General features: G+C 34.2%; 1 protein-coding gene across 1 annotated transcript in view; it reads right to left on the bottom strand.

Moving 5' to 3' along the window:
• Nucleotides 1-27,435, bottom strand: part of ULK4 (unc-51 like kinase 4) — a 219,221-nt gene that overhangs the window by 118,174 nt on the left and 73,612 nt on the right. The window contains 7 exon segments of the mRNA XM_009994107.1: nt 9,275-9,367; nt 13,998-14,142; nt 14,242-14,293; nt 23,447-23,541; nt 23,632-23,683; nt 26,827-26,883; nt 27,190-27,311. Of these exon segments, the coding sequence (XP_009992409.1) occupies nt 9,275-9,367; nt 13,998-14,142; nt 14,242-14,293; nt 23,447-23,541; nt 23,632-23,683; nt 26,827-26,883; nt 27,190-27,311 (616 nt within the window).

The following is a 27,435-nucleotide window of genomic DNA, read 5'->3' as shown; positions in this document are numbered from 1 at the left end:
GTAGTAGATGCCTATTCACCTCTTTACTCTTGTGTCTTTATACCATTATGAATTGCTTCATAAAGATTAGGTAGCTTTTAGCCTTGGGACACAGCTATAAGAAAAGATTGTATCATGAAGTGCATGTACTAAATGCAGAACACAAGCACAGAGAGTACATCTACAAGCGTTGAGGATGGCCACTGTGACTGTATGCTCAGTGTGCTTTTGCACACTTACTCAGGGAATTCAGCACAGAACCTATTACAAAATTGTCTTGTGGTTGGTACATCAGTTAAAAACACAAAGTTATACATTTTAAATCTCTGTGAACAAACAGGAGTCATACTTGACTAAAGTAAGTATTAAGTTTCATGTTTGAAGCTTTACTGTGCAGTACTTTACACTAGCTTCTGACACAAAAATAATCAGATTAATTCTTCTTGGTAAAAAGAACCCATACATTTCTAAAATTACATGCCACTGAAGCAGCATAAAAAGACAAAGTTGGTGGAGGTAGTCTCTGGAAAGTCCTCAGTTTCACTCTCAAAAACAGCAAGTAAACTCAGGGATGTGAATCTTAAAGTCAGAATAGCATCTCTGGGCATTGGTCCCTTGAATAAATTGGAGAACAGCTCACATAAATTTACTCTTTTTGGGTGTATCTCAAATAATAAAGAACCATCACTGAACTGGAAACTTTCAAAGTCATCTTACCATCACACTTTCATACCATGCCCTTTAGTAGCTGTTCAAAGGCAAAGACCTCAATTTAAAAAATGTTATACTAAGGCACAATTTAAAATGGTATCTACCATAAAATGCCTCAGTGAGAAAATCTATCAACCCTATCTTTAGGGGTTCAATTATTAAAAAAATTAATTTTCCTGAAAAGCATTATTCTTCTATTCCAGTTCCTAAGCCTTCTCCACTACTGTAGTTTGCATTTCAAATTACCCATGGGAAAAGGAGGAAGAGAGGACTTTTGGCCTTTCTGCAGGCAGAAAATTATGTTGGATATCAAATAATCCGATTTTTATTTAATACTTAACTTTTTCTAGTAGACAGAAAAGGAAGATAAAAAAAACAATGAAGATCTGTATGTAAGAGAGATATGCATCATCATTATTTGAAGATTATGTTTTAAAGATGTTTCACAAGTGTATAATATGGGAAATTTAACAAGGAAAGGCTGACTGGTATTCATACACACAAAGGAATGAGATCTGAGAATTAAAATAAACATACATCCAAATGGTAAGAAAAATATCTGAAGTAGGATATTTCTTCTTTCAAATATCTTGAGTATTTGCTACAAATGTCAAGGATGTGAAATTCAAGAGAAATATTTTTCAATAAGTACAATATTAAGATTCGTATTCAATGTATTGAACCACAGCAGTTTTGGTTTTATCATACATCAGAAGATGAATTGCTAATAACTTCCAGAAATTATGTGGTGAAATGAAAGGGGCTGACTTTCACTCCCAGCAGAAGCTCAAAAACTGTCTGTGGCACACGTTTAACGGAAGGGTGTCAAAGCAATCCCAGTCATTTTGCCAGCAGTTTCAGAAAGCTTACTGAAGGAGAGGAGTTTGTAGTTGCAACTCCTGTTAATTTTCAAGCTTCAGAATTCATATTTTTATAGGAAAATCTCTCTTTTGGTATCTCTAAACTACAACATAATGTGTTTCACCAATTTCCCGTTATTTCCGACAATTTTACCCTTGCCTATTGATAAGTAGTACTGAATACCAATAATCCTAACCAATAATCCTAAAATAAAATATCCCTCTTTCTATATAAAATCTTAATACAAAAAGGATTCCCAATCAATGAAGCAGAAATGGCAAGAGTACATGATATTTTTTTTCAAACCTAGAAATGAACTTCATGTGTTATCAGCCCCAAATATTACAGTCCTACAACATGGTATAAAACAAGAATGCCCTATAACTGAAAGCCTGAGGGCCATAAAAGGTTATAGTCATAAAGAAAAATGTTTGAAGCTCTCTGACAAAGCTGCAACCTCTGCAACTCTGCTCTGCACATTCAGCGACAACATAAAACTCCTGGCTTACTGGCACTACGTAAGATTCCTGCTTTTTAGGGTATATAATCTTTGTTTCACTTATTAAAATAAATTACATTAGGCTTGGGTCCTTAAAAATATCTGATTTTAAAAGCTATATTTCTTTCCCTTGAGTACTAAATCCTGAGGGATGTTTTGCTTGAAAAATTTATATTAATATTTCCATTATGTGTTATCTTCATGGTCTCTTGACACCTATGATTTGAAGTTTCCTCCTAGCTTTGAAAAAGAATTGACTTAGTCTAAAGCATGAAAAATACATATTCAAGTCCTTTTCAATAGTCTCCTATTTTCTTCCATGCTGAGATTATAAAATACCTTCATTTACTCTAATAGCAAGGATTTGAGATTTAAGCCTGCGGTGTTCCAATTCACATTGTTGATGACACTCTACAAAGGGCAAATTACTTCTCTGAATGGACTATCTGTGAAGTGCTAGGATCTATAACGTAAAGTAATATGTCAGCCTATTCCTAGTTGACTGGTCCCACCAGGATAAAAAATAAAGCAACGTTCCTCCTGAGATTAGGTATTCACTTTTCTTTTTTTTTTTTTTTTTTCTCCTTAATATACAGAGCCGAGCTTTCTGTATATCATAAATGCAGCTGGTTTCATTGTGGGCCACAAGAATAGTCCAATATTGCTAGTGATAACACCTACCCACCACAGCTTGTTTTTCAGTTTCAATTTTCACAAATTTCAGTTTGTTTAGTGACGTTTCAATATGGATACATGGTTGCTAATTTTTCTATTACACTTATCTCTAGGAAACCAAACAGGAAAACTATGCATCGATTTACTTATTACACAAACTTGCAAAAAAATGACAGAAACTGATTTACAAAGCCATAAACTGACACTAACTGTAGTACTGATAAGTTCAGTTTTCCATGATCATTTTACAGGTTTTTTATCTCTCACTGCATGTAACAATCAAAACTGAGCTCTACATGACTGCTACTGGAAATTAAAATTTACTAGAAAAAAAAAGCTCCATTTAGGGACTTCATTTAAGGATCCTAAACATTTTTATTTTTTTTAGCAGAGCTTTTTTGATGTTGCTGTCAAAGCTTGAAAACTAATATTTTCTGCCATGTTGTGATTACATATTTTAGACTGTTATTGTACCCAACTGGAAAATAAGAAAAACAATTCCACTATTCCTTCAGGTTTTAAAGACTTTTTTGAAGGCAAGGAAGGACAACATTAGTCCTTTCTCCAGCTGTGCTGCCTTCTAACATAATATTAAATAAAAATTGCATTAAAGTTTTGCTAGTGAATTTTCAGATTCTTATTTAACATAAAATACATTTTGGCATTTCATAAAATTATAATATTGTCTAGAACAAATCAACAGCTTGTTAGTGAAGTTATTTCAACCACATCTCAGACACTTTTTTTTTTAAGCATTTATGTATTTATAACTTCAAAGCCCAGCCTGAGATTTCAGCCCTAAGTAGCTGCAATTTCTTAAATGTAAAAATCCTAATTTGCTATATAATTTTAACTGATTTGATATTTGAAAAAGCTTCAGACAGTTTTGAAAAAAATAATATTTATGCTCTTAGTCATATGATTTAGTTTTAGATAGTCCTGTGAGGAACAGGGGATTAGACTTGATCCTTACATGTCCTTTCCAAATTGAGATATTCTATGACTCAATGACATGAAAAACACAACAGAATGTCAAGCAACTTTTTCTTGCTTCTGGCCTTCATGGAGAACTATTTGCACAAATAAGGACTGCAAGTAGTCTTTTACATCAACTAAAATATTTTGTTATTATTTTTATCCCTAAGAAATCACAAACACAACCTGACAGCATTCACTTTACACCTCAGACTCCCAACACCTTGGTAGTCAGATAATGCTAATGGAAGTTTCTGAATCTATATGGTTTTTCAAAAGGTGGTCTGTGAGGTGTAAACATAAATGCACTCATCTGCTAAATTACTGACCTATGTTTTCAATGCACAAAATAAGAAAGGTAAGATAGGTCTTCTAAATCCTAAATATTCTCCCCTACCAAAAAAAAATAATAATAAAAAAAAATCTTACTGAATTAAAAATATTAACAAACCTTTTGGATTGATAAAGAGATGGCTTACCAGGGAAAAATGGGAGTGAGTGAGTTCTCTACTTTCATAGGAAAGATTTAAAAGACAGAAAATGTTATGCTATTGGATACTAACTTTTGAGAAAAGTCTGATGGGGCAGTGTGAAAATTTAGGTATTACAGGCATCCAAAGCTGAACAAAAGGGTAGATGTTATTCTGAAGAACAGAATTGGTGCACATGCACAGAGCAAAAACCAAGACATTCACTTTAAAGAGGAGAAATGTCAAATCCATTACACATCTTTGAAGAAGCCAGTCAGCACTTGGACACAGGAGGGCTGCTCGATATAGCATTCTTCAGCTTTCAAAATGTATTTTATAAGGCTCCTAAAGGGTCTTAAAACATAGTCAGGACTGTTCAGATTGAAAAAGGCACAGCTAAAGGAAACAACATGCCAGAAATTTATGAAGCAGTGTGTTTCTTTTTCATTGTAAGAATTTGATGGCATCAAATTAAGTGGCAAGTGCCAGAGTAACAAAGAAATCCAAAGAAAATTCTGAAACATGATTAATATTCCATAGTGCAATCACCTGCACATAGAGAACTATAAATGCTGAAAGTTATTTGAAAAAATATATTTTTGAACCCACGTAAAATGAAATTAAAATTACACATCAATAGCAGAGAACACCAAGTCTTCCTATTTGATTTCTGAAAAAAAAATTGACAGGGGGCTGAGAAAGCTTGCAGCAAGTAATGCCACTCACTTCTCTTCTTCCTACAGACTTTTATAGGCACCTACAGCTGAGCACAAGACAGTGGTTTGAATGGTGGTTTAGATTTACTTCATGGTGAATCTTACATGGGATTTGTGGCAGAACTGAATTCACTTAAGTCTACAATTCCTACTGCTGACTCTTCCTCATTATCTGCTTGGTTTTTATTTGCTGTTTATATTCACAATGGCCAAAATTCACCATTGCAAGCAAAAATAACCAAGAATGAATGGTATTTTCTCCTTCAGCTTAATGCTTTCATTAAGAAAGTAAATACACCAGCCTTAAAATATGACATTTTTCAATACTTGACTTAATGGTAACATCAAACAATAGCCTAACATTTTTAAAACAGACATTCAGCAACTGATCAGCAAGACAAAAGAGGAAACAAAATTAAAGGTATAAGGTTAATAGCTAATTTCTTTACTAAAGGGGAACTTCTATAAAATGCAGCACTGAGTTGTGTTTTACATTAAAAACGGTGATTAGAATTACAGTCAGTACGTGAATAGACTATGAGAACTCACTTCCAATACTGAACTCTAACCACTGTCTTTGATATGAATTACAATGATGTGTGACTTGACAACAGTGTTAATAGCTGGCACACAACATTTCAAGTGTTTCTGAGTAAGTCTTCCTGCCTAGTGTTATTCAATAGACCAGCACGCATGCAAATATTTTACCAAACAAGAGGGATAGCAAGATCCTTGGAATTCCTTGCTGGTTTATATCAGCATTATTTCTCTAACAAGAAAATGAGAGGTTTTACAACACAATTTTCACAGATGTGAAATTGTTATTATAAGAATCAGGTCCAAACTCTACATAAATATTCCCCAGAGTTCTAAATAAACTGTATCATCCTTCAACAATCTCACTGAGTCTATCTGCATGTTGTACGCCTCTAACATATTTCAGTACAGTTGAACTAGACCCTATAGGCTTATGTGTTATCGGAACTACTCCATATTATTTTATCCATATTCATTACAGAAAACATGAAAACACACAAAAACAGAGAAGTAATTCAGAAGTAAATGGATCTACTTTTTAAAGTGAGCAATACCACCTTCAACTAGAAAGTTAAAATTAATAATGAGAAGAACAAAGTATTTTTAAAGCAATTCATATATGCCCACATGAATCAATTCACTAGGAAAGGAAAGCATTGACATGTTAGCCCCCGGGTAAAATGGCAAAGAAACTACAGCAGGTTCAAAGATAATCTATGCACAATTCTAACAAGTGCTTGTGAACCAAATCACAATTGTACCAACGCAAACTCACTAAAAGTAACATGCTGAACGTAAAAGAGTTTAGGATGGGGGTTTTTTTACTATTTCTTTTTTTCAGTTGAGGGTATAGATATTATATAGATCATTTCAGAATATACTGAAAAGTAAACAAATGCTAATTTAGAACATAATGATGCATGATAAGAGGATCAATCCATTACTAACACCATGTCTAAAATGTGTCCTAAAGGTCCTTAATCAATAACGCGTGGCTACGAATAGTGTGAATGAAGTTTGAAAACTGAACAATTCTTGGATGATTCCAAAGACATTGTGACTAAGAGTTACTTTAATTAGTCGAGACAATCTGCTGTGATGTACAAGGTCTATCCATCTATCATCTTCACACGAACTACATCTGTGGCATTTAGAAACAGCAGATATTTTTGTTGCTCTTCAGCACCTTCCTATTTTGTTTGCTGCCACCTTTTCACCTTTCCTAGAGCAGTGCCTAATGTCTGCCTGGGAAATTCACAGTAAGGACACGAGGTGGAGAAGGTTCTTTAATTTGCTCCCCTGTCCTTCTATCCACCACAAATCTAAGGGTCACATCATCAGTTTTTAGACTACTTTTTCTCCCTCAGGAAATGACCTTAATAACAGAAAACTGCAATGTGTCCCACTGCCATGATTATTATCTGATGCAATATCTGACACTTCCCTTACCTCCACTGTTTCCTTTACTGTTTTCCTTCCTTGCAACCTAAAATGCCTATTTTAGCAACCCATAAAAATCAGACTCCATAGTTTTGAGTGTTTATCTTTCAGATATATTAACGTCATTAAATACTATGAGTTTCTGATTAAAGGTAAGTCAAGTAGCTACATTTCATAACCCTAGCTATAAGATCATGAGCTAAGTTAAGAGTCATGATCCAATATATTTTTCAGAGAGACACAGTACAGAATGGCTTACAACAGTCAAAACATACAAGAAAAGCGAATTGATATACCATAGGAATAGAAACCACGAAATTCATATCTACTCCTCCTTACCACTAGAAAAATCTAGCAATTTGATCATTTCAGATCACAACACAATAGAGTACAAGACTCAAAGCTGGAACAAAAAGACCTCAACCATTAATGAATAACTGTGTCTGACTTTCTATCTGTACATAGAACCTATACATTAAGTTGGTAAACACATGAAAGACAAGGTATCTTATGATACTTCTTTTTCTGAATACAGAATTTGCATCATCAAATCAGCTCTTGCCCTGCTGTAGACATTTGCTAAAATATAGTAGAGTTTTTCCACAAATAACAAATTAAATCCCAAAGGATTTTTGTTCAGTGTTACTTATTTATCTTTCATCACAATAATGACAAGCAATTTTCATGTGCCTAATGAAAGAGGCAAAGAAGAGCATACAGCTTGAGTAACTCTGAGCTCCATGTGTACAGATTGATTAGACATCAAACCAAAACAGAATCAGTTGTGATCTAGTGTTCAGCATAGCATGCATCTGGCTCCCAATTTGTTCACCAGCAGTTTGTGCAAATATGAATATCACCTCTGTCATGCTTTGATGCATCAGCTACTTTCAGCTAAAGTTATTAGTAAGTCAAAGAATCAGGAAGATGGCAGACCAAGAGAACTGCCTAAATTCCACTCCTCTAGAAAGCTAGCCAAAGAAATTATTTAATTAAAGGAAACAGGCCAGTAAGACATGCAAGAAACAGAAAAAAGGTCTGTTAGTATCTGGAATGTAGTAGCCCATCCTAATATACCAGTATCTGATACACTGATACTTAAAATTATTAATAGGTAATTGGATATCCAGAGCTGCTCTTTAATAATATGCTGTAAAAAGACAATCTACCTACATTAAGCATAAGGGCAAATACACACAATTACTCAAAGATAATTCATTATGCAGAGGCAAAGTGCTGCTATACTATCCAGCATTCTAGTTACAGAAATATTTGTCATAACTCTTAAAGTATTAGAAAATAGGTTAATTCTAAAATTAGAGAGCTGTACTATTTATTTGTATAATACATAAAATCCTGCAGTAGCACAAAAAGCTTCTATAAAACAAAACCACAATTAAGTACATCCAGTGTATTCAAACCATTTAAAATCCCAAGCTACTTCCTCGCTACTTCCAAGCTATTTCCTTGTCAATTTTTAGTCTACTTAGTATTTTAAAGCAGTGTTCACAGCAGCATGATAAAAGATTAAAAGAGGATTATTTCATCCTTAGTAATAAAAATAGTGGGAAAACAAAATTAACTTCCATCCTTATGCTTTTTTAGTCTTCTGCCCATTTCAATCACCCAAAGCAAGACAGTACTGTGCACAGTGACTTCTTAGCCATGACATTATTAGACACCATGAACAGACAATGGTGGGTACAAGAACAACTTGATTTTCTGGGCAGGTCTGGGAAGAGGAATGTCTGCACGTGTGGACACACATGAGAGAGAAATGGTTCCTTATTACTATGAACAAACTCAGTCTAAGTTCTATGCGACTTTTGTGTGTGTGTGTGTGTCCATGACAGCTTAAATTTAAAAAAAAGAAGAGGGAGACATTAAGATACTTTAAGACATTAAGTTCACTCATTCTGCGTTAACCTATGCCAAACATTACAATCCATGCTAAGGAACTTAAAAGGGCAGTTATATTTGCAGAAAACCTGAAGAGCTTTAAAGTTAATGGACAGGTCTCTAAGCCTTTCACAAATATATTACCTTTGTCCTTGTACAAACATGCTTAGCTGGACAAGGTTTTTTAAAATGTTTTGGTATTATTTTTTTCTACTTTTTAAATGATAATTTAGATGTTAACATTCTTATGACTTTGTGTCTAATGCTTCACTGGCTAAATCCACACTAAAATAACCAGGATGGTTTAAAATTGGCAGAAAAGAGACAAGGTTGTGACAAAAGATATGATAGTCTCCAAGGATTTTCAAAATGTCCTAAGTGCTAATCAAAGTATTATGATAGTGAGATCCAAGTTATCATTAATTCCTGATGGGAAAAAAAAAAAAAAATAAAAATAAATAAAAATTAAACAAAAAGAACCCAGAATAACAGGGAATGTATAGTTGTATCACCTCACAAAAGCAGGGCTGTGTTCAGTCAGGGCCACCAAGAGTTTCAGTGCATGTATTGGTACTGGGTCTGGAGCCATTAGAAGCTGCTCATACCTGGAAGGGAAGTGGGACACAGGGTAGCAACAGTGACAAAAAGTCAAGAGATGTGCATTAAAAAGTTAATATAAAAAATACATAATTTCCCATATCCAAAGATTATCATAACCACAACGGAAATACAATAGTACTTGGAACTGTACAAAGCAATAAACAAAATTTACCTAGAAACAGTATTTTAAAACTAGCATCAGATTAACTTTAAAAGGAGCATTAATAAAACAAATTATTTCGAGAGATACACAACTATAAAATATGTAATAATGTATATATTTATAAAATACATGCTTTTATAAATATACAGTACATTAAAATACATTTATTAAAGTTTATTTTTCTGTATGAATATTATTTATTAATCTACAATATATTTGTATATATATTTTAAATATCTAATTTTCAAGAGCTAAGTAGAAATGGAGCCCCAAAATTTTAGGCAGATTTATTGGGTGCTTAGCCTATGGTATGCCTCTGGTGTGTCTGCAAGATTTCTGTACATAGCTCCACATGGCAAAACCAACTGCCTCAGCTTCCTACTATGGAGTGGAAATCATTAGCAGTAAATGTGAAAAGAGTCAACTAGCTAATAGTTAAAAAATAATCCTGTCTATCCTGAATTGAGGAAGATAGCATAAAGGGAAAGCAGGTGCAACACTGGGTGTAGCTGCTGTAGTTCTGCAGGGCAGTTTTCCAATTCTTGTCAATCTCAGACTGACCTGAAGAGTGGATGACCTTAAACTTGGTTTCTGCTAGCATAATCCCCACCTGACAGCTGTGGGGATCCTGTTTATTTTAATATATACTTATTGGCATTGGAAAATAACAGCATTTCTATCATTCAGGAGGTCCCAGCCAAATGCCAGAAAGAAAACTGTCCAACAGCACATAACCAGACTGTCAGCACTCTCAGGTCTAATGTTTGCTATAAAGGAATCTTCTGCACTGCCTGGTTTATCAGCTGTTGCACCTATGTCCCTGGCCTAAACTTAAGGGGAGTCTACTTTGGGTCATTTCAGTGCATCCAGGCAGAATGTTTTTCAGGATCAAACCCTCACTCTGGATTTGTATCTCAGTATTTGCAAGTCTGACTTTCCAATTAAATTGTCTCAGCATGTTACCCCTGTCCAGCATTAGTGTTGCTTGTTGAGAGACCAAAGTGGCAGATATTGCTGCTTGTGTCCCTTTTCCTTCCCCTGTTGCCTGGTGGCACTGCTCAGGTCCCTTCAGTCATCTTTGCTTCTGCACCTGTGAAACAGGTGTAGTTGAGCCTGTTTTGTTTCCCCTCCTTGCCTCTTCCTTGCCCTTCTTTGACCTTTTTTGACCTTCCTTGCCCCTCCTTTCACTTTCTTGCCCTTCCTTTCCCTTCTTTGCCTTTCCTTGCTCTCCCTTGCCCTTAGACATTAGAAAGAAGTTCTTCACTATGAGGGTGGTCGCACACTGGATCAGGTTGTCCAGGGAAGGTGTGGAGGTCCCAACCCTGGAAGTGTTCAAGGCCAGGCTGGATGGGGCTCTGAGCAACTTGATCTAGTGGTGAGTGTCCCTGCCAATGCCAGGGGGTTGGAAACAGATGATCTTTAAGGTCCCTTCCAATCCAAACCATTCTATGATTCTATGAAAAATACTTTAAAATAATGTCAATTGAGAGCTATGGCAGTGAAGGTACAACTATAAGAAATACATCTATAAAACATTTCCAAATATCACCACATGGAAATCTTGGAAAGGGAAAACAGGCCTTCTGAAAACCAAAATGGACCTTGTTGTTGCTGCTAACATTCCAGTAAAGCCCACCCAACAAACAAGGCTATTTTTATTTTGTCTAACTCAAAACCTATCTGGAGGGCAATAGGATACAATGACGGAAGAGAGAAAGATGTAAGCATAAAAAACCACAGACTCAGCCATGTCAAAACACTGTCTTTCATTACAAATAGTGCTACTTTAAACATGTGGAAGTAATAGAATCGGAAGCATAAATCTCTTCATTTGTAAAGGAAGAACCATGAAGAATTAAACAACTACAAATGAAAGGATGATTTGTAGGAAAATGCGGTAGGTTATCATGTTTTGTGCAACCAAATACTTCCACTGCATTTTTTTCTTTTTGGGTTCTGATGGGAGAAGGGGGTAGAATCAAGCAAATTCACTAAGAATTTTACTTCAGATCTTGAAATCCCTACTGCTGCCTGAACTGAGGAATATGGATCACCTCCCACTTCCTGGGTGTTGGCGTGTGCTAAATTCTTCACTGGACTGAAGATCCTGGGTCCCCAGGCACCACACCTCAGCACTCTGATTTACACAAGAAGGAAATCTAGGAGGTGTGTTGCTTTCTGGCCAAGTGTCTGATCTGGACAACTCTAAGACTAGGATGATGAAGCACACCAGCTGTGCATTCTTGACGTAGCCTGTGGGACCTCCTTCACAAGGGCTAACATTCCCAAACAAGCACACAGCCTATGGGCAGTGTATCACAGCTACTACATTTTAGCTTGAATGTGCTGCTGTCAAGTTGCAAACCACACTGGAGATGCTACACTATTAACCAATTAGATGTCAGTGTCAGCCTTCAGTGATTAAAATCTCCCCTTTTTAAAGAGCATATTCCAGTTTCTGAAAGAAAACTATTTCTCATTGGTAATTCACAAGTCCCTTCCTTCAGAAAAGAAGAAAATATTATAATGCATTAGTAGACACTGATCCTGGATTTAGGTGTTCAGAATGGTAATTCCTAACAGTAATAATGAATTAATCAGCCGTGCTAGCTTAAAAATCTAACACTTGGCAATATACTTGTTTTATTATAAATACACTAATATCTTCCCTAAACAAGGTCCACTTTAAACCATTTTAAGATTTCTGTGTATTACTTTTGATTCATACGACTACATTTTATAAGGGTTCTGTAAATACAAGGTACTACACTGCAAGGAGTTATTTTTTGTTGTTTGTTGGCTCAAACCACAGGTTCAAGTATTGTATTAAATATATAGACATCAGTTAACTTTTTCTGATCACCGGAAGACTTACATTCTGCTTTACTATGCTCCTAAGCTAGAGCAAAAATTGTTTGCACCAAGTTCTAATCTATTCCTAACAAAATAACCTTCAATAATTATTTGCTTCAGATAATTTCAAAGTCCTTTTCAAATATAAGTATCATCACCTCTACTACTGGGATAAAGGAACTGATTTAGAAAATACTTAGAGCCCGGAACCAAGATTATGAGCTACTGCAAGACCCTTTTTTATACATCTACAATGCAATGCATCAAAGAAAGCATATGAGAAGTCCCCAAGGTAGGACCATATTTAGTCTCAACCCAAAAAACCTCTGCCACTCAATGAGCTAATTAGCTTGGAGACAGGAGTATACTGGCTGTTTACATTTTAGTTTGGAATAAGATCCTCCCCACCAGTTCAATGAGAAACACTTAATGACATAAGCATGTCTACTCAGAGCAAGGACAAACTAGGTCTTGCTTGAAACTGGGTCTCTTCTACTATCTGAAGAAAAGTATCTGATGGCTTTTCATATTGCATAAAGTCTTTTTAAAAAAAATTTTTTTCAGTTTCTGTATTAATTCATAATAAAAATTTCTGTATTCCCCAGTGAAAAAAAATAGTATGAAGTGGAAAAATAAGCTTCTCTAGAGAGCTCTAAGATTTTCTTCCAGTTCTCTCTTACACAGACTTTGGTCCTCAAATTGTAAGAACATTAGTGAGTCAGAGGCAGTCTCATTTGGAAGATGGCATTGTGTTTCTGATCATAAACCAGCATCTACTCCTCCACCCTTCTGTCACTTACTTAATGTTGGGGTGGGGAACTATTTCCTCACTTAGGGCAGCGAAGTATTTACAATTAGTAACTTTTGAGGACCACACATTAAAATACACTGTAACATTATTAGAATACTATGAAAGATAAATTATGACTTATCTTTCCTGTACTCATTCTGTGTGCGTGCTTTCCCTCCCTCTGCTCACAGATGTAATCAACCCACAGTATGCTTGTGCTTAACACAGAGAGCTGTCTTTAGGCTCACCTGCAAGTCATTTTGAAAAGACAGGCCTCATTTGACCATAAACCATATAAATGAAGTTCCAGACCACATCTAGCCCACAGGCTGTAGTTTCATCTGCTCTGCTGTACCTTTTTTGCGCTGTTTAGGGCAGCAGGAAAGGACAGCAATTTTGAGGCAATAACCCTTGGGTGGATCATGGAGGACTAATCCATATGATTTCAGAGCATCTTGCATGAGGGCACGATATCCAAAATAGACAAAAAAGAAGTTGCTGTTAGAATATTTTGGGTTTACTAGTGGAACAAAGAGGAGTATTTAAATCACAGCCTGAAAGCTCAGGGAAAATTACTTTACTCCAAGAGCAGCCAGAGGCACAGTATAGGAAAGGAGTGTCGCACATAAGTTGTGTTTCTGTTGTATATGACAAAGTACTAAATAAACCTCGGGGAAAGACGTTGGGCAGAGAATTCTGGCAACAGTTAGTTGCTATTCCTCTTTTCAGTTTGCCATTTAAACATAAAAAGGGTAGTTAAAACAAACACTCTGTCAAAATGGATTGAGTATCAAGTTATTCCCTGTTATAGGAGCAATATTATACTTACTGAGGCAGCAATGAATCTCTAACAAGAGACAGAAGCTTGCTGTTTGAGTCGAGGCTCTCCCCTTTCTCTTCAGCCATGACCTCGTGGCTTAAAAGCAGTGATGTGGTTTCCAAGAGCAACCGCAAGCAGAGGAGTCTCCATTCCACTTGAAAATAAAGGTGCCAAGAATGTGACTACACTGAAGTCTAATTAAAACAAAATGTGGAATTCATGGAAACTGCAGTTGATGTGGCTGTATACTTACCATTCTGACTGTGGACCAAAGAAACTAGTGGTGGGAGGATACAGTCTTTAACCTAAAACAGAGAATTAGAAAGATCTGGCTTAGATTATTCACAGGCGAAAAAAAAACCAAAACAGAGATACCCTATCATCTATATATATTTCACTGCTAAAGTCTTTAATCAAAGAGATGAATAATCATGGAAATTCATCCATAGTCACATTTACAAAGCCAACAAGTTCACTTTTCTCTGGTAAGCTGTCAAAGTTACAGACAGTAATGTACTTTTAATAACGAAAACAACAGCAACTTTGTTTACAATTCATTAAGAGTGAATTTTAATTTAAAATACAGAATTCAGTGCAGATGCAAGATATTAAGAAAAAAGAGCATTAGAACATCTATTAATCCATAAATTAATGATTAAATAGAATTCATAAGAAACCTCCTTCTAAAACAAACCTGCTTAGAACTAAAATGCAGAAGGAAAGATCTACTAACTCTAAAGAAATATCTTCAGATTAGTGGGGTCTTGTAAAGACTTTTCTTTTTCCATTCTGGTAATACAGTCTTCCATTAACATTCACTTTTATAGACTTCAGATTTCAAATATGAAAGAAGATAAACCAGTGAAGTCTTTATTGTCTATGTCTGAATTGCTACAGATTAAGAATCTGTCACATGTCTAGTCATCTTAGTTTCATCTGTAATTAGCTTATGGCAAACCAGGCTATAACTTAGTTTTATGTATCTAAAATTAGAAGAACAGTGTATTACTAGCATTATAAGTGAATGAATTGCTAAGTGTTAAGTCACTAGTAAAATATAATTGATTTAGACAGGGCATGTTTTGTTTTTGGGGAGAGCATGGATGGACAGCCCTGCAATTTTTAAGCATGCATCATAGATACACAACTTGCCCTAGGATTTATTTCTACAAATAACATTACTGCATAGGTTCTCCATACATCATGGACACAATTTGGTGTAACATGATTGTGTTGTTATCCCCCATGAGTTTTCTTTTAGTGATTAATACTAGAAGATAGAATTTCTCTACAGTTTTTCAGTTTCTATTAAGAAACATCTATAGAACCTGAAAGTATATATGAAAAAGGGTCACTAAATAAAATAAGCCTCTAGCCAGCAATAAGTACAATTAGCAACTATTTTATTGTTAGTTGGTGGTCTCTGTTAAACAAATCTCTGACATTAAGGAATTCATTTAGTCTAGCTGTTTTTCACTTTTGAAAAAAAAAAATAATGAAAAATTACCAAAATATGTCTTTGTCACATACTTTTACAATAAAAGAAGTAAGGGAGGTATTCCATACCTGCTTGAGGTATGGAAGACAAACAATTCTTGCAAGCACAAAAAACCTTTATGCTTATAACATAATGCTACATATCATAGATGTAGTGACTTTTTAAAGACTTCATAATTTTGAAATATTGCATGCTTTTTCTGTTAATAAGATAAATAATAAAACTACATTGAGCTCCAACAACTCTATTACTGCAGGTTTTTTAACTGTTCCACAAACAGTAATTCATCAATAACATACCTGTGAGGAAGGATAAAAAAAAGTTTGTATTTACTGTCTTTCAGTCCAAAAAAACAGTTCAACCTATTGTAATACTTCTCAAATGAAGTGGTAAATTAAAGGTGTGAGACAGAAAATAATCAAAAAAACACCTATCAATTGTCTAAAGCAACACAGGGACTCAGAATATCATGAATCACTCAGTAGCAGCAGCAGTATTGACTCAGACTGATACTAAGATGGCACTATACAGCAGTATGATGAAATTCAATTTCTAAACCATCAGATCTTTCACCTTCACCTAGTATTAACAGTAGTCTTTCCACCTTAGCAAATGTAGTTAAGCCAATCATAAGACTTTCCTATGATGAATATATTTTAAACTGTCATTATAAAGAAGATTCTTTAGGTCTTAAATAATTGTAGTAGTTTTTCTAAGTTTTTTCTAACACAAACTTCAATTTTGGCAAATAAACTGTTTAGAACAGAATTCTCCATAGCAGGTGTTTGTCTCATACCAGTTGGTAGTAGGGAGATCAACTATATGAAGCACTAATCCTAAGGAAAGTTTTTTTATGATGAAAGACTGTATCAGTATGCCCATCCTGAAGAGCGAAACAAGCATTAAATTGTATATAAACCTTAAATCAGATACTTCCTAACTCTGCCACCCTCATTTTCTCTCCATGCTATTTGTATTTTGTTTTATTCCTAACATGTACATAAATTTGTAAACAAGATATGAACAATTACTGAGATGAATGGCACAAGTTTCTGTAAATTATATATACAGAAGCATGGCATTAGTGTTTTGGCATTTTCTAGAGGGACTGAAACAGAAGAATACTCAAACATGGATCCATTTTTTCTTCTTTCAAATAACTACTGACCCAAAACAGGTGGAAATTCTCTTCTTTAAGTCTAAGCAGATTAAATAGTTTAAATACAATCATAGCTATATCTGTTTTTTTAACATCATCTAGGTAGCCTGATATTCTGTTTATGATAAATCTCTAGCTACACAAAGCCACCATTGTATAATTCTATAATGGTGGAATTAAAAAGCTATGCTGCCACAACTGTGCTGTTATCAGTACCCAAAATACCAATTACATACTAGAAACTTCCATACATATTGCATCCATGTCTCCTAGCTATAATACATATGCAGGACCAAAAAAAAATAAAAAAAAATAATTAGCTCAAACCTGATAATCCTGTTTCTTTCAATTGTAAGGAATACAAGAGTAGGATAAACAGACCAAGAATAAAGCATGACTCTAGTTTCTAGTAAACTCTTGAGTTTAAGACAGTTCTTAAGCTGATGTCATATCTGTATTTTTGCATTTAATAATTCTTACTAGCCTTGTCTTCCATACTTTTCTCCAATCCTATCTTAAAAGTATTTGTGCTTTTGCATGTGCAATACTTATGGCACTGAATTCCACACTTATGCCTTATGAAAATTTTATTTTGAAGCTGCAAACTTGACCCCCCCTTATTATTATTTTATGAAAAATAATTAGTTACAATATCATGTACATTATTTACAATAAATCTTTCCCATATAATTAATAACTGTATATTCTGAAGTCTTTTGTTTCCAAGCTGAAGTTCTTATCTGCTCAGCTCCTTCTTCTATCATTGAGCCGTGCATTTTCTTGTTAAGTTTCATTCCCTTTGAGAGTGAGGGAACTCAACTGCATTCAGTATTCAAGGCTTGAGGGCACCGTGAACTTGCCATGGCATAGTGATGTTTTCTGCTCTGTTGTCTGATCTTTTGCCAGTCATTTTTAATAATCTATTTGTCTTTTTGATTACTGCTGAGTAAAAAGCTATCATTTTCCTAGAAAAATTATGCTAAAAGATCTCCAGAACAGTTAGAAGTAGTTTATAGCCTCACACTGCATGTGCATAGTTGGAATGATTTTCCCCGTGTGACTTGCTTGACGTTTATCAGTATTGAATTGCATGTAATTTTGCTCTTCTTTCACTCAGTATCTTGAAACCTTCTGCAACTCTTCTGTCAGTTTTGATTTTCACTACTGTGAATAATTGTGTCATCAGTCAGTTGTGTCACCTCCCTATTCATCATCCCCTTTTCTGGACGAGTTATAAATAGCACATGTTGCAACACAGGTCTTTGTAAGGCACCATTCTTAATATACCTAAATTTTTAAAAACTAATCTCTATTCTTTACTTAGCAGCTTTTAACCAGATAGAAGATAATTTGTCAGAGGGTAAGAGGGAAATGCCACTGACAGATTTGAAGTGCTTTTAGTGCATGGTGTTGTCAAGAACATTTCGGAAATTCAAGTAACACTACCCAAAACTAGATCTGTCTCCATAACATTCACCGATTTCTGCAAGGAAAACTCTGCTAGTGAATTATAAGTACCCAGCAAAAGTGAGTATTTTGTTACTTACAAAAATCAGGTCTTTCAGAAACAGAGCACAATCTTAATATAATTCTTATGCAAAGTCTGCATGATACTTTAACCTTCAAAAACGAGATAGAAGCCACAGTTCCAGAGTAGTTAAGTGTTCACTAGTTACTCGGAGGTGCTTGAAAGAGGAAAAACTGTCATTTTAGCTTTTCTTTTCTTGTATACGCTGTTGAGGAGTTGTCAGACACAAAGCCTGCTCCCTAAAAATATGTGCCTGGTATGGTAGAAATAAACACCATCTTAGCTTTACTTAACCTTACCAAGAAAAGTCCAAGCTTCACAAGTACTCACTAAAAGGCAGTTAAAACACTGCAAGGTCTTGCAGTGGAAGGATCCAATACAAAATACCTATAAGGACAACTTAACTTCAATTTAATTGTGCTAGTCAGCAAGGATAAGTTCACGTATTCAACATACACATGGAACCATCATCTATCAATGAACCAGCATATAACCAAACTTACCCATTACTCCCCTCAACTTAGGCTGTGGTTTATACAGATAGCTTAAACTTCTTAAGGCCACAAAACTTACCTTAACATGACTAACATTACTGACCTAAAAAAATCTCTCCCTTGATTAAAAAGGTGAGATTCAGAGCTCTTCAAATCAGTGCTTACGAGCAAAATCTTGACATTTGGTGTTACACTGGGAAGACAAAAAAAGTAAGCAGGCTTAAAGCCTGGTCTAGTAGCATTTGTGAACCATGCTGTTCTCAAGTGAAAATCAGACCCAGGCACTAAACTTACACAAGGAAACTACACTATCAATTCCATGCATCTATCATTTCTAAACTCACAAGTAACTAAACCTATTACTTCATTTCAGAGATTTTGCTAGAGGTATCTGGTTGTTTTCAGTGTACATACGTTTAACTTACAACTACTGACAAATACCTTCTCCTTATCCACTTTCAAAGTAGAACATACAAAAGTGAAGACCATCAGCTCCCAAACCCTTTTTTCCAGTCACATGTATGATCCACATCACCTTGACATTTATTGCCATTAAAATTCCACATACAAAGTTATAGCTGAAAGTGACCATGGAATTATGATCATGCTGCCTTCAAACTTCTTAAAGCATTCACTGGAGGCACAGCATGCTCCTCAGTGTTTTAATATCATCAGTAATCTCTCAGAACATAGTAAAAATAATATTCTAACGCATGTTATAATGACTTGGGGAGAAGAATGACATTGTTATAATTTTTTAATTAATTTTTTTTTTAAAGTCTTCAGAACTTCAGAATCTTCACTGATTTGGGTTTTTTTTTTCTTCTGGGAAAAGACAGCACTATTGACTGATTCAATATGTCAATTAGAATAGAACTGGTTTCACAAAAAAGTCTCATGTCATGTGGATTAGCTTAATGGACAGAAAGCCACATGCAGTGTAGAATTTTAATTTACTTGAAAACGAAAGTGATTGAAGAAAAGTTGTCCACATGTTCACATAGTCATATCCTACAGTGACAAAACTAATATGTCAGTAGTTAGATCAGAACAGCCTGTGGATAAAGAACACCACCGATGCTGAATCAAGAAAAGACTAAGACAAGCAGAAATAAATACTTGCAGAAGTTGCTAACCCTTCTGTTGTCATCTTTGGTGAAATTAATAACTCTTATGTTGTCAATCAGTACATTTCCATGTCACATACTGCTTTTCCCTTCACTTCCCATTAAGGAACTCATCATGTTCAGCATGCTTTGATTTTAGCCTGATTTTTTAAAAGAAGTTTTAAAGCCTTGAGGGGTAGAATCACTGCTAACAACTTTTGCCTCATTCAGAGAGGAACTCTCATGCTTCAGGTAAAAGATCATCTGTGCAGTATACAGATGATTTTTGGGAGCTAGTTAAGAGTATAGAAAAGACTCCCACAGGATCTGCCTGCCATCATGAACCTCATCACAGCTCAAAGTGCTCTGAATTAGCATACATCCTTTTTTCAGGCAAATAAATATATTTAAAGAAAAATGCAAATTATGCGGTCAGCACAGAATTCTTCCATTTAACTATATCTAAATCTTCACCAAACTTTGAAAATATATGTTTTTATAACACTATACAAATTTAATACATATTTTTCCATTTCAGGAAACAGGCAGTTGGACTTCTGTCACTTTAAGAAACCGGGATTTATTTTCCACTCCAGTCTCTAGATTCTTCTTGATGGCCTTCATCATCATATTTGCTTATCTGGAAATCTGCTGCTTTGGAAAACCTTGCTGAGTCACACTTAATGTGTTAGCCTTTGTATCATGTAAAAATACACACAACTGCCTGCAAAATGAAATTACTATTCACTACTGGCTTTCATTTGAGCACTTCCAATTAATTTCCCTTGACTTTATCACATTTAGCAATATGTAATACAGTCAGTCCCCACAGAAATTAATCTCCTCAGTGACTGACTTCAGGTTGATAGTAATCAGAAATTTGATTAAAAAATCAATTTATTCAATTTTCTTTTTCTCAAGGTACAAAGACAAATCAAACATGAACTACAACCCAGAAAAAAAGCAAATCTTTCCTTCTCAAAACAGAACAGAACCTGAAATGTTGCTCTTATATTCCTATTAACTTCCAGAATTTCCATTGCAGATAGACTAAAACCAGAAATGAACTGAAAAACTTACTGGTTCTGCTTGCTTAATATTTTATTAAATTCATTACACTTAATTAGAAATACATTTAATTTCTGATTAGAAACTTTAAAGCAATGACACAGTGTAGTAGAAAAACTGCATCCTTTGAAGAAGGGTTATGGCCTTTCTCCTGCTCCTCCATAAAATGCTGTTTGTAACCAAATTTGTCTATAAGAGCAACCCAGTCTTCAGAGATCAGCCTGAGATACACATTTCTTTCCAGTGACAGAGATTCCTATTAACCACCATTATACTTAAATATTGATCTGGAAGCTCAACCATGTCTTGCTTCAACTTTTTTAAAAAGCACCAAGTTCCACTGGGTGCTGGCATTTATATTCATAGATTCTAGTCATGCTCAGCCAGCAGCAATTAGAAGATATCCCTTGAGTAACAGCATTTCTAAAAATATTCTGTATGCATCACAGAAGATGAAGTACCACTTCCCACTAAAGTAATGTATGCTGTACATTCAAGTATAATTAGCACACTAGACTTCGTAAATAGTATTAAACTAATTACTGTTTGCACCAGTAGTGGCAGATGTGGCTAGAGATTATTAATTACAGTGGACAATTTCTTGAATTTAACATACCAAATACAAGGCAATTTCTCCACTTTATTTTGTATCTGAATGCCTATTTGCTGAGTGTCAGGAATGCTTTTCTACATTAGGAAGAGCTGTTACTTATGAAAATGAGCGAGTAATATATTTTATTTTCTAAAAAAATTTAAAATATGTTGATTGACAAGGATATAATTATTTTTATTTCATAAATTTAAATATACACCTATTCTAAATCACAGGAACTGTTCTATGGAAGTGCTGTGTCTCATAAATTTACAAACACTGGACTGGCAGGAGGTTTTTTACCTAGCTACATAAGGTTAACCAACCTGTTCACACAGATTTTAAGTAAAGACCTAAAACTTCCAGCATATGTGATGAAGTAAACTGTTACCTGAAAATTTATATACTCAAACAAAATTCACCTAGTGGTAGCCAGGTCTTACTTAAAAGAGAGCGGGATAGTCATGCTCTGGTTTCAATATAATGTTCTGGGATGGGGAGGGGGAGAAGGGCTGTAAAAGGAAGCCATAACCTTGGTGATATTTTTTCAGGGAGAAAATCAGAGGCCACTGAAGTTCAAACCACTGGTGGAATTTTCTTTAATGTGCTGATGCAAGGTATTGCAATTTCAGTAACTGTTGATGGCCCTCCATTAGAAAATGCTATATATTTCTCTCAAGATAAGACATACTGACAACTCACAGAAGTAAAATTACTACTTTTTTTTTTTTTAAATGCAGATGGTTCTAAAATAATTCAGTCATAATGCAGTGACTTGATGGCTGACAGACATTTAAGGAGATACCAATAGGTATTCATACCTCATCAACATTTATATTTCTTTTCTAGAACATCCTTTGTTATATTGAAGTAAATTGAACTACTGTTTCCTTCTGACTATTAATTGGTTCGATCTTTGTGCATAAGGACCATTTTCTTGCTCTTCCATGAGCATTAATGAAAATAAACATTAAACTTATTTAAATATCTTTTAATATTTTTTGTTAATTTTAATATTTTCACTTATTAAGGTTTTATAATCTGAATACTCATTTAACACACAAACCAAGTAGGATTTAGCTTCTAAAAACACTTGTATTTCTAAGATCAATCATTCTTTATCTAGTACAATCCCTAAGATCACTCATCCTTATGAATTTATCAAGTTGCTAATGCCTTTCTTGACTTACATACCCTTAATCTAAAGCCCATACAAACACATATATTTAAGTTTAAATTAAATGGTCACCCAGTAAGTATGGCAGGTTATAGTTCTCTTAGGAATTCAGGCAGAGATATGCACTGATACATTAAAATTATTTGTCAATCACTGATGCAAGCATCCCAACCTGATTTGCTGACAACTGTTTCATAATGTAAGTGCTCTGGCTTCAGCTAGCTTGGCTTTGAGTAAATAATTTAATGAAAAACTTTGAAGAGAACAAATCTCTAGTGATGTAAGAAGCTCCCAGTGTGTGCGTTTGGTAATTGTAACGCAACTGTTAGTAAACAATCTGTTATACTTTTAAAAAAGCCACCATAACTGCTATAAACTGTTACTCTTGATGATTATTTCATTAGGAAGAATATTGATAGAATGGGATCTGCAACCCTCAGAGGTGGTCCTTCCGAGATATGTTAAAAGCATAATGACAAATTAAGTGATGAAATTTTCACTAACATATAGCAACATAGTCACTTTGAGGCTCAAGGAAGACTTATAGAATTAAGTGTTATATTCACACAAAAAATATTTTAAGAAGTGCTATTTCTAAACTTTAAGCCCTTCTCATTCTCTAACTTCTCAACTAAATGTAGTAAACGGAGTTTGACTGCCATGTTGCTGCTTTGAAAATTAAATCTCTCTAAAAACAATAAGGATTTATCTTGTTAAACAGAATCACAATACATACTAAGTAATAATTTAAAGGGTTTCTCTATCTTCAAAACTTTCTATTACCAATAGAAATAGGATAATTAGCGTGCAGTGACTTCATTTATTGTCAGACTTACAGTCAAGTGATGAATTGTCAACAAGACAGGATGCTGTGTTATTGCTTCAAAGGTTGATAAAGTAGTCTTAATCAACTTTTCTGATGCAGCTTGCCCTGTTAGTAAAAATAATTGTATTTCTTTATAAAATGAAAAAGTTATAATGCCTGCTTATAAAACTATAGCAGTATCATAGTTCACCTTACCTATTGCTCCATCCAAGTTTGTTTCTCCTGAGTCTATTGATCTGATGAAATTCTACAGAAGAAGAGACATTTATATAAAAAAATATATCAAAACAAAAATTGAGAAGTGTTATCACTGAACAAGTACAACATGAAATTCTTTAAGGGACTTTAAAGGAAACACAATTTTAATTAAACTAATGTCATAATAATTCAGATATGAAAGACTGAAAGCATTCATGATCTCATGGTTATAACATAATTTTGAAAGTTTATAAAGCTGCAGGACAATTAAATGTACAGTAAAGACTATTACTTTAATATCAGGAATTATAACATTTCCTACTAAATAGGCAGTAATTAAATATTAATAAAATTGTTAAAAGAAAACTGTAATTTCTAGGAAGACTTTGAACTACCTTGGACATGGCTAAGTTAAAGAACTCGATAACAAGAACAAAGACCCCCTAGAAAAGGCAATTTTCTATTACTTGTACCATCTTTTTGCTCTTCATGCTTATACTACATACACAATGGAAACAGTTATACACAGGAGAACATACAAAAATACATTACCTTCTATTAAAAATCACCTAAATTAGTAATAATTTTGAGGAACAGGAACAATGAAATATTAATAATCTGTATTAAGTAAATAGTACACAATTAGAACCATTATTCTTTTGCCTTTTAATCTTTATTTTGCTCTTCTGCTTTCACTTCTATGCCTAGCTGTTTATTTCATAAGGGATGCAAAAAAATATGTTATTGACATTTGTGAAAGAAGGAAAAGTTCTCAGATGAAGTTATAGTATGCTTTTTTTTATTAATGTAGTATTTAATACACAGATAATGTATCATGGATTAACATTTGTCTCATTTTTTGTTTGCACACATCTGTTTATTTATATGATGTAAAGCATTAAGAAAATTATGCCTGTTTTATATTTTACTGTCAATTAAAATTTTGTTGTTATATATGAAATTGGCAGAAGTGTTATCTTGTTCCCAGTGTATAAGAAACATCTGAAGGATTCTTTTCTGATTAAAAATACAGTTAGAAACTGTTAATATATTTAATTACTTAAACATATCTCAGACGTAGCAATAAAAAACAACTGTTTCTGCAAGAAAAATAGTTCTTTTATCTTCCAGATAATTTGAAGAAAATTACTACTTATTATCTAATCAGCTTGCTTTGGAAGAAAGTAATACATGTTTTACTCATTTATGACAGTTTCACACCTAACCAGAGTCTCAAGACCAATTTGGAAAATTTAATATAATTGGTCCAAAAATTGTTTGGGCTACTAATGCTTATTTCCTTAACTTTATATTAGAAACACAAGAAGATGGATTTTTTTTTTATTTTTTTTTTTTCAGCAAGAGAGAGAAATGGAATCTGTATTCCACTATAGGTGAGGCTGTGCCCAATGCACACTGCTATGAGCCCTCTATTAGCTCTGCCTTTGGGGCAGAACACCTCCTCCATGTATTTCTATTCACAGCTGAAAACATGAAAGGACTGCCCTGACTCCCTCTCAATTTCTTTGCACAACAGTACTGAAAATTACAGTGATGATGGAAAGAACTTCAAAGGAGCAAGAAAAAAAATAATTCTCAATGAACAACAGTTGCAGGAAAATATCCACTCTTTTCCTTTCAGATACCAAACACACACTTTTCTATTCCTAATAATTTCTTATTGTTAAGAGTAAATTTTTTAATAAATAAGTAAAAATACCCAAAACCCAACCAAAACCAAAAATGAAAGACTGACTTGTTGAAGTCTTAGAGGGCTCACTTATTGCACAGTACTTTAAAAAGTACAAGCTGGTGAACAAATGCCCCTTTATGGGAAATTGCTAAAGACAAAATTCCCAAGTAGACTGTTGCCTGGTAGAATGGATAGTTACTCTTCCAGAAGTCATTCCATTAGTCGTATCATAACACAGTTCTACAAAACAAATGTCATATTCATTTTTTCAGATATACTACTTCCCCTCCCTTTTCTATATCTAAGTTGAAACAGTATTTGCAAGTTCCTGAATTGCCTTGTTCAATGGAGACAGAAGGACCAGATGCAATAATCTCCTCCTTGATCTGAGAGGAAAGCTATGCTAGTATCCCTAGCCTGGCTCCCTCAATCAGTAGTTCAAGCAAGCTGGAGTAACATCAAAAGGGAACTTACATTGTACCTGATCTGCTGTACCTATGCTGTTGACAGAAGAATTTCACCCTCTAGAAGGTTGATCCAAAACCAGTAATAATGAAAAACATTAACCTACTGCCTAGTTACAAATATTTCAAAGAGATAAAAAGCTTTTCAATTCAACATCTACAGTTCTATATTTTTTCCCTTTATTCTAATGCTAATTTTTATACAAATATTTTTGTAGAACTAAATTAAACCCACCCTTTATTGGAATCAAGAATTAAAGGAGAAAGAGAAGGGAATTTGAACAGTAAATTTTAATCTAGCTCTTTATTTCTTCATGCTACTATGGAAGTAAATAACTAGTTATCATATATAGATCTATGTACTTATCTAGTATTTGCTTACTTATTATTTACTCATTCTCATTCAGCAGAAACAACTTGGCATATGAGGAACTTACATTACAGTAGTAATACTTCATTTTTGCTATACTATCCTATGCCATGGTTAAAAAGTTAATTTCCTATTGTTAGTGTCATGAATAGATTGTAGATGACTATGTATGATAAATATCTTAGCTCTGGAGCTTACAAAACTCAGCTTTTTATCAACTACATAGAGTGCAGGAGTACTGGCAAGAAGAAGAAGATGACAAAAGGAAAGAATCCCTCAAATACAGATTAATTATAATTTATCTTTCATTTCTACTCATAAAATACTACTGTAAAATTCTAGAAAGAATATTCTGTGTAATTTAGTAATTTCTACTCTAAAATAAAGCACACAGGAAATTCAGTTTATCAGCTCTGTGCAGAGTTTCTCTATACTTGAACATAGGATAGCATATCTTCCCATTACCCAATATATTAGTAATGAAAATATTTTCTGATAATATATACAGTTTTGAATATAATCAAAGCTTAATTTTAAGATTCAGGATAAATTTATCCCTCCAAGTTATACATTTAATATAGTAAAATTATATTTAAATAATTCCCGATTTTTTAATGCAGATATATATTTTGTAAACAAGATTTAACTGAGATGGTTATACTCACAAGTAAGGTCCCATAGTTGAAAAGAAACTCATCTGTGACTATCTGGGGACGAAACACCTATTTGAATTTAGCAAAAATTGAAAAAATTACATTAAATTCATATTTCACATTTCCCACCCATGTCAAAAAAGAGGACAAAACATTTATTTGCTGCTATCATTAAGAGTTGTCTTACAATGTGCAAAAATAAGGCTTACATCTGTAATGCTACTACATAGCTGGAATACCCATCAGCATACCTACACATAGTAAAAGTTTGATTTTATCCATTCTGGTCATGATCAGTAGAATTTGGATTTTGGGAAACTGAAAGAGTTTGTCCTTCATTTAACAATTTTTTTTGGGGAAAAAATATAAATCTACCTGGGATGTAACAAGGTGAAGCACTACAGGCATCATAGGAAGGCACATCTTCAGCTGTTTGGCCTGAACTGTTGATGGGTGTTTACGTCCAGAGACATTAGTTAAAGCAGCAAGAATGTCACCTATAGAAAACAACATTTCAGACTGATCTAACATAATTGCTTTACTAAACAACAGCAAATGACATACAAAACATCTCTGTTTCAGTATCCTCTGTTCAGGATACTGAACTTCTCCCTCCTGCTG

Source organism: Chaetura pelagica, unplaced genomic scaffold, assembly GCF_000747805.2.
Source record: "Chaetura pelagica isolate M959 unplaced genomic scaffold, ChaPel_1.0 scaffold642, whole genome shotgun sequence".
Classification (NCBI taxonomy): domain Eukaryota; kingdom Metazoa; phylum Chordata; class Aves; order Apodiformes; family Apodidae; genus Chaetura; species Chaetura pelagica.
This window is presented reverse-complemented; position numbering and strand designations above follow the sequence as displayed.